The 15,610-nt window shown below is 33.2% G+C and overlaps 4 protein-coding genes across 11 annotated transcripts in view; 3 read left to right on the top strand and 1 right to left on the bottom strand.

The window, feature by feature from the left end:
• Positions 1 to 226: 226 nt before the first annotated feature.
• On the top strand, positions 227 to 2,440 carry LOC105233012 (rRNA N6-adenosine-methyltransferase ZCCHC4). The gene is made up of 4 exons (XM_011214935.4): positions 227 to 838; positions 896 to 1,137; positions 1,211 to 1,414; positions 1,487 to 2,440. Exons 1-4 carry the CDS (start codon positions 569 to 571, stop codon positions 2,235 to 2,237), a joined length of 1,467 nt encoding a protein of 488 aa, XP_011213237.2. The 5' UTR covers positions 227 to 568; the 3' UTR covers positions 2,238 to 2,440.
• Positions 2,249 to 3,079, bottom strand: LOC105233010 (TP53-regulated inhibitor of apoptosis 1). Its single transcript, XM_011214934.4, has 2 exons — positions 2,827 to 3,079; positions 2,249 to 2,735 (listed from the first exon to the last, which is right to left on the bottom strand). The coding sequence occupies exons 1-2, from the start codon at positions 2,971 to 2,973 to the stop codon at positions 2,637 to 2,639; spliced, it is 246 nt and encodes an 81-aa protein (XP_011213236.1). The 5' UTR covers positions 2,974 to 3,079; the 3' UTR covers positions 2,249 to 2,636.
• Positions 3,080 to 3,886: 807 nt separating this feature from the next.
• LOC105233009 (complement component 1 Q subcomponent-binding protein, mitochondrial) lies at positions 3,887 to 5,383 on the top strand. The gene is made up of 5 exons (XM_011214933.4): positions 3,887 to 4,218; positions 4,338 to 4,488; positions 4,549 to 4,742; positions 4,802 to 4,890; positions 4,948 to 5,383. The coding sequence occupies exons 1-5, from the start codon at positions 3,990 to 3,992 to the stop codon at positions 5,095 to 5,097; spliced, it is 813 nt and encodes a 270-aa protein (XP_011213235.2). The 5' UTR covers positions 3,887 to 3,989; the 3' UTR covers positions 5,098 to 5,383.
• Positions 5,384 to 7,664: 2,281 nt separating this feature from the next.
• The window catches only part of LOC105233013 (mucin-22), a 107,692-nt gene continuing 99,746 nt past the window's right edge, over positions 7,665 to 15,610 (top strand). Inside the window, exons 1-2 of one of the 8 annotated variants that reach the window (XM_029553299.2) lie at positions 7,665 to 7,814; positions 11,961 to 12,493. In XM_029553299.2, the coding sequence (XP_029409159.2) occupies positions 12,412 to 12,493 (82 nt within the window). In that variant the 5' untranslated portion in view covers positions 7,665 to 7,814; positions 11,961 to 12,411. Of the gene's footprint in view, positions 8,681 to 11,960; positions 12,494 to 15,610 lie in introns of all 8 variants that reach the window. The other 7 variants (XM_029553300.2, XM_029553298.2, XM_029553297.2 and 4 more) reach the window with 7 other exon arrangements.

Below are 15,610 nucleotides of genomic sequence, written 5' to 3'. Positions count from 1 at the left end.
ATAGTGTAGACGAGTTGTGAAATAAAGAGTTGTTGAATTAAATTAAACAGTGTTGATTTTTTGTGTCAATCCAGAGATACGAACCTAGCAAAATAAACTAGCAAGAGTAAATTCGTAACAATATATGTAAAACGACTGAATTCATGCCAGAATGAATAAAGAAAAATGCTTTGAAGAAAAATATACAAAGTCACACAGATAATGTAAAAAAGCATTCTCGGAGTCACATATGTATGCGTGATCTTATATCATATGAACATTTCTTTTTTTTCAGAAAAACGATAAAAACATAATTTTTTTACAAAATCGTGAAAAATTAAATAAAAAATAATTTATATAATTTATAAATTAATAAGTTTATACATTCTCTGCTATAAGTACGTTCGAACAGCAACTATACAAAAGCTTTTGCAGTAAACAGCTGTTTAACTGTCAGAAAGCTTGTAAAGCCGCCTTTTCAGTTTATAATTTGAAGAGACAGATGTAGAAATAGCATTTAAGTCAGAGATAATTATCTAATTCAGGACAATAATAAACAAGAAAATCAGTGAATACATTACATTTTGAAATGGAAAACGCCAACAAATTACAAATAGTGTATCCCGATGAAGAACATGGTGTTCGGCATCCACACTGCCCACATGGACCAACATTGTTGTTCCAAACATGCGATCAATTGGCAGATAAACCAGCATTTGCTTATTATGCTTGTGCAGCGCATCGGGATAAACGTTTATGCAGCTTTCAGCTGTCAGCAGAACAATTAACGCCACAGAAATTGGCAAAGCGTTATGATTTACGGTGTTACATTAATTCTTACAAGAAGGAACGGCAAAAGGTAAGCCAACGATGATTGAATTATATTTACATATGTACATCTAATAAAGTTGTCTAGTTATTGGCAGGATACCACGATCACTGTCTTCATTACTGCCTACATTGCAATGTACCATTACTACGTGATGACCAAGCATTGCATGTCGGTCATGAAATGGTATGGAATTTAACAAATGATCTGCTTTGCGATCCAACTCGGTTCCTACGCCCAATGGATGATGATAAATCGCAAGCGCAATATTTCTTCGATGACAAGGCGTTAAAATTCTTCGGAAAGTGTTTTCAGAACTTGGGTATAACGTGAGTAAAGATATATTTCTACAGGCATATTAATGAAGTTTTAATAATATATGATTTTCATGTCAAATTGTAGTAAGGTGGTCTGTATGGGTGCTCCGCGTTTGCACGCTTTTTTAGTTAATAATTTCTCCGAGATACAAAGCTTTTTATTGGATTTTGATCATCGCCTATTTTTTTTCTATGACGATAAAAATTTTGCCTGGTATAATATGTGTAACAACCATTTTTTCGACAAACAGCAGAGTTTAATATTCGAAGAGTTTTTAAAGTGTACACCGTAAGTACGTTGGATAATGTAACGTTATACTGTTTTTATTATAGCAATATTTATTTAACTTTTCTTTGCCAGCAAAGAAAAGCTGTTAATATTTACGGATCCGCCTTTTGGTTGTCGAACAGAACCGATAGCCGGCACTTTGAGACAGCTTACGCATACATTCAACTTAATGAACAACCTACCTCATCAACCTTTGCCAATATTTTGGATATTTCCTTATTTTTCCGAACATTACATACAGCAAGAAATGCCGCATATGCGCATGTGTGATTACAAGGTTAATTACACCAATCACTGCGCATACACTAATGTAGGCGAGAAGTGTCGCAAGCTTGGTTCGCCAGTACGTGTTTTCACGAATGTACCTTTGGAATTGTTACATTTGCCGGTTGAAGAGGAGTACAAATATTGTGCCTTATGTCAGCGTTACACAGCCTTAGAAAACCGTCATTGTGCTAAATGTGGCAATTGTCCGGCAAAAAATGGCAGCACTTATCGCCACTGTGAGCTTTGTGGGTGTTGCGTCAAGCCTAACTATGTGCATTGTAAAAATTGCAGACGCTGCACACAGACGGAAGAGCATGAGTGTAAAATATATCAAGCAAACCAGCATTGCTGGATCTGTTTGCAGAAAGGACATACAGAATTGATGTGCGCGGAGTGGTGCAGGCATCATAGCGTTGGGTTTGTCAACAGAGGTGACAAGATAATCACGTGTCTGTTGTGTAAAAGAAAGGGTCACAATGAACGGAATTGTAGACAACGTAGCAGTTATCTGGAAGAAATAACATTCATGGGAATGACAGAAGTTAAAATTAAGTAACAGTATAAAGATTTACGTTAAATAACGTTTATTTTCTCAAAACATTTACAATGAAAATTAACTTTATTTAATACTTAAGTTTAATTTTAGTGTTTACATACAATATTAAAGCGCTACTGTTTTATGCTTTGTTAATTTACCTGAATCGCGGAATACTGCGATACTGAATAAATTTTTTTAGATATACATATGTATAGTACATTATTGCTAAGTTGAACATTATTGTATACAAACATATTGTAATAATACGACAAATTACGATACAGAATTGTCCCTTTTGTATGAACCTTTCTTAATAGGATACTCGTCGTAACCAGCCAAACTGGTTGGTGTGCCAGTACCACCAGAATCGTATGATTTCGTCGTTGCAGTCGTGGAGAGATCACTATTCAATATCGGTCAACTCTTTGTGTGGTCAGGTTTTTGTTGCTCCTTTTCGCCGGTATTGATTTCTGAATCGATTTCTCGAAGTTCAATTTTTTGCTCCCGCATTGCTCGCTGTAAAATTAAGAAACATTTTATTTCTCTAAATTCAATTTAAGAAAATTTTGTAATTTTTCGTTAAGCATTGACACAGGAACCCACTGACCTTTACACAATCTTGATAAATTTTAAAGATCGGTGCACACAACGAATCATCATGGCGACCTTTAAGGAAATGTTCAGAAAACCAAGAGTTGAAGCAAGCGTCGTATTGCTTCTTCAGTTCCGTGCAATCATCGCCCAAACTATTCATGGTAACAACAATTTAAATTTATATGACTACAAATGTGGTAAATTCACGCAATCACATACGTTTGTAGCTATTTGTTGGACCTTGATAGAAACGAAAATACATGAGAAAACATACGTCAGCTAAAGGCCAATTGTTAGAACAAAATCAGCTGATTGGTACAAAAATGGGTTACCAATTATTTGTTTATATTCTAGAAGACGAATTTGTAAAATATTAGGTTGTCGAAAAAGTCTTGCGGTATTTTTATTGAATTTTTTTTTTTATTGAAATTGAAATGAATTTTTGATGACTCATGCTCAGCTCTTGAACGATGCTACGGCTGCTACTATGCCGGTCTCTTTCGACCAATTCAGCGATTATATCGCAATTTTCGACGACAGGTCTTCCGGAGCGTGGCGCATTTTCGACCACCTCTACACCAGAACGAAAACGTTGAAACCATCGTTGTGCGGTGGAAATGGAAACTGTATCGGGTCCATAAACTGCACAAATTTTATTGGCGGCTTGAGATGCATTTTTGCCTTTATCGTAGTACATAGTACTGTAAAATATGCCGTATTTTCTCTTTATTTTGCTTCATGTTTGCGACGCTATAACTCACGAACGACTTAAAAGAAACGGCAATCAATCAAACACGTGTTAGCGCGTGAAATGAGCTTTCTAAAAACGTATAGCATGACCCGATGCGACGAATAAAACTACCGCAAGACTTTTTTGACAACATACAAAGCATTTGTGATTATTATAAGTCGATAAATCATCTATTCCTAATTATTTAACTTGAGACCATTGTCTCAATTTTTGTTTGATTTATATTATTTTTCTATCCTGTCATCTCGAGATCTTTGGCAATCAACCGAAATACTCAAAAAATAACATAATGGCAACAACTTTTTTCGGCGAACATACTCTAAGCAAAATCAAAGTTGACATTTACCAGCAGAAAATCGTGTGAGGTTAAATTAACATCTGCAGCTGCATTTATCCCTAAAATTTCAAAATTTTAAACTTTCGCAATGAGTAATTTAACAAAATCTGTACTTCGTTTCGGCAACGGTTTGATTGCTGCCAACTCAAACAACGCATTGAAAAATGTTTTCGGTAAACGTGATTTCACTCGCACGCTCTGGCACATGTGCAAGAATCCAGAAGTTTCTGGTGCCACCACCAATGTCTTGAATGTGCACAAGCCCAGCTTAAGCTGCAGCTGCGGTTGCGGTGGAGTAAAACATTTGCACACCAAAGGTTAGAAATTTTTAACACCTTTTGTCGGTTGAAATATTATTAATTACATAACCTATATCAAAGTGATGAAATTACGGCGGACAGTTTTTGAATTAAAGTATATATTTTTTAATTTAAAGGCGAAAGGGAACTTGTGGAGTTCCTGACTGAAGAAATATTGGCGGAACGCAAAGCGCAAAAAATCAAAACTATTCCCACAACAATAGATGGATTCAATGTTAAGCTGGATGGCGCCGATGTTGAGTTAACCAAGACGAGTGATAAGGAAAAGTAAATTACAAAAAATTGAATTAAACTTTACAAGTAATTAATAAAATTTGTGTTATATAGAATTGTCATTAACTTCAATGTCAACCACACTGTGGATACTGAAGACGAACCTGAGTTGGACCCCAACGCGGAAAAGGCTGAAATCGGTGAGATGCGCAGTAAACCACGTTTTGAAATTGACATCGTTAAGGGCAACACAACCCTTTCATTCACATGCTCCTTCTTGGAAGGTACTCCACAAGAGGGCGAATACAGTAAGTGATGGAATTATTTAATACCGAAGGAGCTTTAAATTTTCTGGTTATTTATGCAGATGACATTTTTGGCATTGATGAGATATGTATCTACCAAGGTGAATGGAACGATAAGGTTTATGCTGTGGCCGGTGATGTGCTCGATGGCGTAAGTAGATATAAACTAATTTATGGCCAACAATTTTTAATATCGGCTTCTTTACAGTACCTTTATGACTTGCTGATGAATCTCTTGGAAGAGAAAGGTGTTAGCAATGAATTCGTTGAAAAACTTTCAGATTTGGCTACTGCTTTCGAGCACAGTTCATACATCGGTTTGTTAGAAAGCCTTTCGAAGTTTACTTCTGGCAAATAAATGCTGCATCTCTGCCAATAAATGCTGCACAGCGTTTAGTTACCAGTTCATACATCCCTAAGTGACATAAAATTTACGCTTAAAGTATAAGAATTAATCACATGAAGTGCAAATCGAACAGGCAAACCATATTTTATTTTCTGGAAGCTGCATTTTCGTGTTATGTAACTGTTATAGCGACATTGTAGATCTTAAATGTTTGCCAATTTTTTTATGTGGCCTAATACAGTTTAAGTATTGTTGAATTATTTCTTTGTTTTTAATAAATTGATTTTTCTCAGAGCTATTTTCATTTCGCACAGAAAATGTAAAATTAATGTGTGAAGATTCGATGCACATTGAAAGTAATTTTACTATAAAAAATGTCGATATTTGTAATGAAAACAATTGCATAAATAAAGGTACAATAATTCTAAGGAAAGAAAAATCTAAATACTTAAGCAACTAAATCTCATTATTATTAGCAATGCTCTTTCTTGTTGCTAGAGATTTTTTAGTATTCTTAAATGAGTGTGTTAACAAGAAAATGTGTTCAATTTCCGCCGTTTTGTATGTGCTGGCTTAAACGATTTACGAGCGATCGTAATATGTACATAAGTATGTAACTAGTCATCAGTACAAATGTATAAACATGCTTACCTAAATATTAAATTAAAAATAAAGGAACAGAAACAAATCGTGCAACAAGGCAGTGAAAGGGTTGGTGGCAGCATACAACATGCACGTTACGCCAACTTCTTATCTGTTTGCACTCAGAATTGGCAAATTTAAAAAAGCCAACAATCTACAATGGCGCACATCCCCAACCTTGTTGCTATAAAAAAATTACGATCGATGCATTTGCAGCGACAGTGATGGCAGATTTGGTGTAGTGAAACTCCTCTCACGGCAAACGTCATCTTCACTGCACGATCGATGTTATTGATGCACAGACATAAAAATATTCATACACATACATATGTACATATAAGCATATGCACTTTTTTATAGCCAATTCATATTATTATGTATGTATGTATAGTATGTTGGTGCTGGTTTTCAGCTTACAATTTATGTGGGATCATAGACGATTGACAACTCGCGATCGATGAGCCAGATTTATAAATATGTATGCATAATTACCTATGTACTTACGTAGGTAACAATCGGGTAGCTTTGAGATACTCTTCACTTTGCTGCTGTTAATTGTGATAGATGCATGTATGTATATGATGCACGAAAATTACATTTTCGGATTCAAATATCTGTCTGGCTGTTGGAAGATTAACTGAGAGCACATAATACACAAACACGTTGACAGGCATGTCTTAAGATTGTAAAAGCATTATAAAACGACTATTATTTTCGATTTTAATTCAATTTGGCTTGTTTTCCGCCGGCTACATGTTTTTCTGTTTGTTTGTCTTGCGAAATGTTTCACAAAATGGTTTATAGGGTTTACTGCTACTGGCTATGAGATGCCTGTGCTAGTTTTAAGCTTAAATGTTGTCGTTTGCCTATTTTTGTTGTGAGCTTGCTTATCTCGTATGTACATCAATTTCGCTGCCAAATGGATGAGGCTAATGGATTTATGTGGCGCAAATGTTTCTAACATACTAATTACTTACAATTTATCCAGAATAAAGAAATACTCAACTCTAGCTCTGTCAATTATAGCTTGAGTGCATTTTCTTGTATTTGCAGGTCTTTTAAGACCATTTCATAATTGAATTACACAATTTTGTTAATTTTAACATAATTTATAAATGAATTAGCAAAAATCTCTTTTGCCGCAAGTTCGAAAGGTCAAACTGTGGCGGAAAAGATAGTAGGAAATAAACATAACAAAAAGTATACATTATTAAAATTAGCTGAAACAGTTGCGGTATTAAAAATTTAAATTTGAAAGTAATTTTTACGTTGCGAGATTTGAAACTATCGCGGAAAAGAAATAGCGAACAAAAAAAACAAGATGAAGAATGTAGCATTGGAATCAACCTAGTAATTAGTATATAGTTGTATAAAAATATAAGGACAATTAGTTTTTGACATTATTTCTAAATGTAACTTTACTTCTTCTATATTTTCAAAAACTTGTTTTTCGCGTCATTTTCCGGTTGTTAAAATTCAGTATTCATTCTAACGCATTTGTATTAAACAACAAAACACTTAACTTCAGTTCCATCGAAGCTAACTACAACACCCTTCACAAATAAATAGGGTTTCTTTACAAGGACTTGGGTGTGCAGCTTCTTGGGAAAAAAAGGATATGCAATTTAATTTAAATCTGCATTAATATTAATTTTTTGCTAGTTTAACTTCTAATAAGTTGGAATTCGACACTTTTTCGATTTACAAGCAAGTCGCTTACGTTTGGACACCTGCGTGCAACGTATGCTTCAAAGTCTATTAATTTGCACTACTCTGCCTAACTCATACTCCCAAAAAGTCTATTTTTAAAAAATCGCTCTCTGGCTATTGAAAGCTGCTCTGTTGGAGGTTTCTCATTTTTCTCTCGCAATTAGCTTTTAAGCCCACGTATTTTCCTCCATTTCTGCTTTTTGCTTGTTTCAGTCCTTTGCCTTAGTTTGTTTTATGCTCTTGGCTCTTCGTCATTACCAGCGCTTCTTTTAAAGCTAGCAATTCTTGCGCTACCACTCTGCGAGCCAAGCCCATAGCATAAGCCACATTTTATACCAACTCGACTACCTTGACGCTGGCCAACAACGAAAGCTGAGGTTAGTTTGACTCGAAACGCGTTTATGAATGGTTTAACGCTGATGTGCGGTACGAAATATTGAGAAACAATTGTTCGATTAATTACAACAACAAAACTTATAATAACAAATATAAAGTAGTGCAATAACAACTATATACTTATACACATATATATGTATAATGTGCATTTAAAGCTTTCGTGTTTGAATCTTTCGAATTGGTACAATCGTTAATTCGAATCGGTTATACATGAGTGATATTTTGTGAATGGATTTTTAACAACAAATTATTTCAAAGTCACTGTTGTTATATTTTGACTGAACAGTCACCAAAAATATACGAAGTTTGCATACAAATGAAAGCATGCAAGAAAAATGAAACATATAAAAGTGCCCATATATGCGTCTGTATGCAGAAAATAAAGCAACTGAAACACATATGATATATAATAGTATATAAAAGTCTGAACAATTTACTTATCTCTTCGCTCAATTTTTATTACTTTTCAATGTTGTTGTGGTTCTTAGTGTTGTTTCTATTTGTTCATTTAGAGCTACAGCAGTTATCGGCGTCTACATTTTCTTGAATTTCATTTGCTTATTAATTTGTATGGAAACAATAATAACATATTTTTCTTGTCAACATCAGCAAAGTACGGAGCGAGCATGTAACAGCAAAGTACTATAACCGCATTTGTAGTTATACATGTATACATACATATATATATTGTTATAATCCACTTACTTTCAATATTAAAAATAGTATTAGTGCAAATAAAAAAAGTTACTTTGGGTAATTGCAACTGTAAAAAGCTTGTAAGCTTATATTGAACCCAACAATAACATTATTTTCAATACAAAATGCATAAGACTTGGCTTATGTAAAGGTAAAATTAAGAAAAAGTGGAAATATATAACAATAGCGTTATAATACTAACAGTGATTAATTTTTTTCTATTTTTTATACTAAATGTGATTCAATAGGAATGTTGAAAAATTTTCTACCAACAGTTTCGATAATTTATTACGATGACATTTACGCACACATCAAATCGCAGCAGCCGATTCAATAAAATAAAATAAATACAAAATAGACATAAATTTAAATAATAAAGTCACCAAACTGGTGTATATATTCGTACACGCCTACCAAGCGATTTATTTGCTTAACAACTGCTCATTCGGCTGCTTTTGTCTGCAAGTTTGTTTCGCAAGTCTTTTGTTTTGCCACTCAGCTGCTGTAACTTGACGTTTAGTTAAGCAATGCGGGCATGGAGAGTGTCGACTGCTTTCATTAGATACTCTACTTATTTATATTATATACAATTCAGTATAGGTATATACATATGGATTCAGGTCTATAAGAGTATGATTTTCTTAGTGGTTTATAAATTATTATATCAGATAGTGTGAAATGAAATTTTGTTTTAATCGAAACTCGGCAATCTCTTTGCTAGCTGGATAGATAATGCCTTATGCTTGTGTATATTTATTTACCTATTTACATACAAGCCTAGCAATGAAAAGCAAGCGACCTGGGAGACAAAGCCGAAAATTACTTTTGTGTTATTAAAAAGCATCACTAGTTAATAAAATGAATTGATTATAACACTTCAAACTAATATTTTATTTCACTGGTCGCCACGTTTTTCGTGTTATTTAATGATGTTTTATTGATTTTCCGCAATTGTTGTTCGCGTTGTTGTTTTTTGTGATGTGTGCTTAGGAATCTGTAAAGTTGTAGTAGCTTAAATAGACTTCAGTAATTTTAAAATGTTTTTTATAATATTTAAAATCTTTATTGAAGTCTTAAAATTAAATTTAGTATAACTTTATTTAATATTATTTCGTTTTAATTTGATACAATTTCAGTAAATAACTTTATATCTTTCTTCTTATAAAACTACCTAATTTAACTTTATTTATTGTACATATATCTTTATTTTATAAATTTTTTGTTTCTTACACTTCTTATTTTTCATGAAATTAATAGTCAATATATGTAATTCTAATTTGTTTGAATCATGTAGTCTTTTGATCACTCTTTATTGTGTTTCTGATATGACATCAGTTTCTCAATCTCCAAGCACTCAAATAAAATAAATTTTCTATAAAAACGAAAGTCAAATCCGCTTTAAAAATACCAGAATATACACAAACATACTGCTAACTGACATATAATACAAGATTTTTAATAAACACCTATATTAAAACAACAACAGCTTTATTAGCTATTGCATAACTAAAATTCAAACATGAGCAAAGCTAAGCAACACAAACCAACTCAATTCTGTGGTGCTTTCAATCGTTATTGATTGAATACATTAACGAAGCTGGAATGAGTGGAGAAAAATGAATGCCTGAAAATTCAAGCAAAAAAAAGGGTTATGAGTTTAATAGTTATTGTTGTTAAAAATAATAACTGTTTCAGTAAGCTAGTGTTAGTAAATCGGATATTTTTTTATTAAATTTTCTTTTCAAATATTAGCTGTTTTTGGAGTTAGCTTCAATTTCCAAATCAAGCTTAAGTAAGCATCTCCTTTTTCTGTTTCCTATTTGATTTGACGTCCGTTTTCAATGAGTCTTTGAACAGCTCTCGACAGCTTTAGAACAAGCAATACTATGAGCAAAAATAAGTAAGACTTTGTAATACGTTTCATTACATGCTGGTAGTCAGAAAACATTGTTTCTCAGACGTTAACGCGACGCTGTTTTTGAAAAACAGGGTGATTATGAAACCAATCGTGCTTTCATTTTTCTTAGCTCAAATAATCTTTCAAAATGGTTTTCACTGATCCTTCCGATATTCCAATGGAGCCAATGAGAATAACATTCGACATTTCACTGACAGTCATACCAACCTAGAAAGCAAATACTGGGTGGTCAAAAAAGTCTTGCGGTATTTTCGCTAGTTGGCGCTGAAAGCGCGTAGTTCTAGTTTTATTCGTCGCATCGGGTCATGCTATACCTTTTTGGGAAGCTCATTTCACGCGTGTTTGATTGATTGCCGTTTCTTTTAAGTCGTTCGTGAGTTATAGCGTCGCAAACATGGAGCAAAATAAAGAGAAAATACGGCATATTTTACAGTACTACTACTATAAAGGCAAAAATGCATCTCAAGCCGCCAATAAAATTTGTGCAGTTTATGGACCCGATACAGTTTCTATTTCCACCGCACAACGATGGTTTCAACGTTTTCGTTCCGGTGTAGAGGTGGTCGAAAATGCGCCACGCTCCGGAAGGCCTGTCGTCGAAAATTGCGATAAAATCGCTGAATTGGTCGAAAGAGACCGGCATAGTAGCAACCGTAGCATCGGTCAAGAGCTGGGCATAAGTCATCAAAAATTCATTTCAATTTCAATAAAAAAAAAATCAATAAAAATACCGCAAGACTTTTTTGACAACCAATATTTCGACGAATTGATTTTCGCGCAAAATTTAAATTAAAAAGTTTTACTATTTTTTTGCTCACAGTAGTATACTCTATTGAACTTATATTCATCACCGAATTCAAAATTATAGTTGAATTTTTATTAAAGATCGAAAACTAATTGTACTCTAATCTTTAATTGAATAATATGTACCCAACATAATTTTGATTTATAGTAATTATATATCCGTATACCACTATAACTAGTTTATAAAATTGAAGCTTTCCAAGAATTATTCATGATTTTTTTCTATTTAAAAATTTTTGAAAAGTGATTTCATCTGTAGAAATGTGGCTTAGATATAAAAAATAGCAAAATATAACAAAATGCATATAAAAGTGAAGGCTTTCCAGAAAGTTTATGTTTATTTTTATTTTAACTTTCACAAGCTTTTAAAACCTAAGAACTTGCAATATATTTTCCTGCAACAACAACACTAATTATTTATTTTATTTTTTTATTTTTTTTTACTGTGTACCGTCTTTCTTACACACATTCACACGCATTCAAAACCAACCTGCATGCTTACATACGTACATGCCCATTGGTGTGTATGACTTGCATGTGCATAACCTTGAGAACTCTGACACAAGATTGTACATATATGCTATGCTCATAATCTGCGTGTCACTTACAGACAGCAGCCAGAAATTCTGCTGTTGTTTTAATTTTTTAAAACAATTACATTTTATATATTCCATTTCTGTTTTTAACGAGTTTATTTTTAACTGTGCAGATAATCTTTGTTCAGTAATAACTTGTTTGCCCAAAATAACGGTAAAAGTTAATTTTTGTATTTACATATTGAATGGGTTATAAAAATGTGAATATTAAATAAAAAATATCGTGCTGCGTTAATAACAAAGGAATAATTACTTATAAAAAAATTAAAGCAAAAAAAAAAATCAACAAAAAGCAATCATATAATAAGAAATCACCACATGTTTTCACGCCGAAAAAAGTGCATTGCAAGAAATAATAAATGAGTTCTTGTGTAACAAAAAATTAATTACTAAATTTTTGGCAAACAAAAGGCTTACAAAATTAATAACAACAGCAACACAATATAAGTTGTTTAAAAAAACTGTCTTAACGGTGGGTGAAAAATAAATAAAAGTAAATAATAATAGCAACAAGAATAAGGAACTGCACATACTAAGCGCGGATCCGACGCACACGCACATAGCATGGAAATACCAGCGCTTCGCGGCCTCAATGGCCTGCTGTTGATACTGGCGGCTTCACTGCTTGCTGTTGTACAGTCACAAGGTAAGTTCTTGGCTGATTAAATGAGTGATACCTTACACTGAATTATAAAGTCTTTTTTGTTCATATTCTTGGAGTTCCCAGCCGTTCTCGTCATACCACCACCATTTGGTGCTTGAATTCTTGTGAAATCATCGCATTTAGCAGGAATATTTTACGGTTACTTGCGAGTCATTGAGTGGCACTCAGCGCAAATTTTGTTCTCCCCACGTTGGGATTTTGTGTGTGAAGTTTTTTGGGCTTCATGCAAAATTTATGACTGTGAAAAATTGCAGAGCACCTATACCAAGCAGGAAATAAATGCGTTTCAAATGGAATATGTGTGTTATAAACTCAATGAAGATTCTATCAAACCTTACCGCTGGTGGGGGAAATGAAAAGTCTTTCACTGAGCTGAGATAATCCTAATTCCTTTTATAAGATTTCGAAGGAAAAAACTTTCTAATAATAGTTATCCCCCAATCGGCGACAGCATTGAACTTGTGGAGCACTCCATTTGTAACCTGAAGTATCGAAAAAGATTAGAGCATAAGCGTTCTCAGTTATTAAGGAAACTATGTATTATAGAGTCCACCTACATAAGTTTACACTAGACAGAATTCCTAAATAGTGTTAATTAGTTTCGATATTCAGAAACTCTTTAATTTCGTAATATATTTTGAAATTAAATTTATTACTAAAGAAGACTACAATTTTGCAACATTCTACATATTTCTTCTTTTTGACATCTCGTATAAATATGTGGTCTTTGATACATTTTTATACTCTCACTACTCGTTCTGTGAAATCACCTTTCTTGAATAATTCAAACAAATAAAAAGATAATGTCCAATGAGTTAGGATTTGATAGATTGAACAAGTTTTCCTAGAACCGCGATGAATTGCAGAAGTTTATTCAAACGAACAGAAGGTTGAATAAGTTATGTATTAGACTGGCTACCATGCTATAGGTCAGATATTAGGAGAATCCAAAGTGAACTCAAAGTTTATAATTCGATGAAAAATAACCCTTACACCTATAGCGAACTTTTTCACAAATCTTCTGGTTCGTAGCACCGTCTTGGATTTACTTTTAAACTTATTTTTCCACTTCAAGTGCTAAGTTTATATAAAAACCAGTATTATGCTGCATACTGTAAAATATTCAATGATTTTTGGAGTAAATGCATTGACTCTACGCAAAGGCCTTTCAAGTTTTCGTTATGACTTTATTTACTAAAGCAGTTTCGTTCCCTTTATTACAATTAGCAAGCCTCCCGTAACCTCAAGGTTCATACCTCCAAATTAAATAGTTTTAGAATATTCTCCGAATGTGTGGAAAAACTCACGTGATTTATATCTGATTCATTTGAATCAAATACTCATCGCAGAATGTATGAGTTTAACCGTTATTATATACGTAAACAGTAAAATGCCCAATTTGACTTCTAAGAAGTTAGTAAAAGCTTAACCAACCTATAAATAACTGAGTTACTCAAATAAATCCGAATTAGCCGAGAAACGGCAACGGTAAAACCGTGTCAAATCATCAATTTTCTGAAGCAGAGACTAATGCAATTTATACATGAAAATATAAACTGAAATGAAATAAAATGCGCACAAAAAGGCAATAAAAAATAGAGCGAGATATATACTCGTATGTTTCTGTTTGATTATTCTTTATCACTTCCGGCAATTCCCATACCACATGAGATAAATATTTTGTTCATTTGGCTCTTCTATATATGTATGTATCGTATATACCAGAAAATTATATGAATGTATCTATATGTAAATATGTATGTATAAGCATAAGTATTAATGTGCGCTTTTTGCGACGCTTTTCTGTGGCCTTTGTGCACGCGCAGACGACCGGAAATACAGTTTACGCGTGCGCATGTACATATGCGCTCGTACATATATAATATAGCATGAATAGTACATAGGAGTATACATATGTGTGTACGTGCTTTTAATGCTTGTAGTTCTCCCATTATTGGACTTTTTGTTTCATTGTACAAATTTGCTGAAACACCGCTCACGCAACTAACTGTTCGAATATTTTCCACCACATAATAATAAAAACAAAAGTTGCAATTGATGTGAAAACTGCATAAAAACAAAAAAGGAAATTTTTATTCATAAATTGGCACACTTGTCTGTTTACGGGTACGTGTCACAACGTTCCATTTGCGCTGCTTATGATTTCCGTAATTTCGATACTTGTGAAGTTTTTCGAAACCAGAAGCGGTAGCAAGTTACACTTCAATCTCGCTGCACTCTGAACTCACTACTTATATGAGGTTTAAGCATTTACAAAATGAATACAGCTTCATATTTCTTTTTCAGGACTAAATGAATGACAAAACATCTCACACCGAAAAGGAATGACTTACTGACTTTTCGATGTGTTCATAACAACGAATAAACAATTTATTCGCCTAAAGCTATCGTATTAGGAACAATTACTTAGATTAGAGGCGATTTTATAATACTAAAAGTGCACGATATTTAGTGCCATAACAACAGCTTAAGATTTATTTCTACTGAGGCAAATGTTTAAAAAAGATCACGGAATATCCATATCAGTTAGGATCTGAGAAAAACACGAAGCAGTTTTGTTTACACTTGCACTGATTAATTGAAAAGTGACAAATTCTCCAAAGAACTTAGCTTCTGAACTTCTTTGAGCGTTAAGGTTGATAATCAATACTTTAGTAGGAAAAAAATTGCGGATTGTCTTCATCACTTTATTATCCAGCATTAGTAAACGTATTACTTGTATATAGCAATTTAGCTCCAAGATTAATTTAAGAACTCTTACATATATTATCACAGCTTCTACACAAAATAAATAATGCAAGTTGGTAAGCTAATTAGATGCATGATAAAAGGTGTGTTACTCAGTAAATGAAAGTCAAGTTCGTTAGAAATTGTGTTGAATTATAAAAATATATAATTTATGTTTCTAAATACTAGCATGCTATTAGGTGTCTAGTATCCATCTGTCTATCCTCTCAAAGTTTTTTTCGAATATAATTGCATTCAATGTTTTAGCAAATTTTCGAATATAGAACACCCAGTCACTGCGTAACTGGAACTGACCCAGATTCCCATCCGGCCAAAGACTGTCAATTCGGT

The sequence above is a fragment of the Bactrocera dorsalis genome, chromosome 3 (assembly GCF_023373825.1).
Source record: "Bactrocera dorsalis isolate Fly_Bdor chromosome 3, ASM2337382v1, whole genome shotgun sequence".
NCBI classification, from domain to species: domain Eukaryota; kingdom Metazoa; phylum Arthropoda; class Insecta; order Diptera; family Tephritidae; genus Bactrocera; species Bactrocera dorsalis.
This window is presented reverse-complemented; position numbering and strand designations above follow the sequence as displayed.

Bases quoted from the DNA above. Each gene is read 5' to 3' on its own strand.
- LOC105233012 (XM_011214935.4), top strand. From the start codon at position 569: ATGGAAAACGCCAACAAATTACAAATAGTGTATCCCGATGAAGAACAT. The intron at 1,138-1,210 runs GTGAGTAAAGAT...GTCAAATTGTAG, and splicing joins TTTCAGAACTTGGGTATAAC to TAAGGTGGTCTGTATGGGTG. The intron at 1,415-1,486 runs GTAAGTACGTTG...TTTCTTTGCCAG, and splicing joins GAGTTTTTAAAGTGTACACC to CAAAGAAAAGCTGTTAATAT.
- LOC105233010 (XM_011214934.4), bottom strand. From the start codon at position 2,973: ATGAATAGTTTGGGCGATGATTGCACGGAACTGAAGAAGCAATACGAC. The intron at 2,736-2,826 runs GTCAGTGGGTTC...TTAATTTTACAG, and splicing joins TTTATCAAGATTGTGTAAAG to CGAGCAATGCGGGAGCAAAA.
- LOC105233009 (XM_011214933.4), top strand. From the start codon at position 3,990: ATGAGTAATTTAACAAAATCTGTACTTCGTTTCGGCAACGGTTTGATT. The intron at 4,219-4,337 runs GTTAGAAATTTT...TTTAATTTAAAG, and splicing joins AAAACATTTGCACACCAAAG to GCGAAAGGGAACTTGTGGAG. The intron at 4,743-4,801 runs GTAAGTGATGGA...TTATTTATGCAG, and splicing joins TCCACAAGAGGGCGAATACA to ATGACATTTTTGGCATTGAT.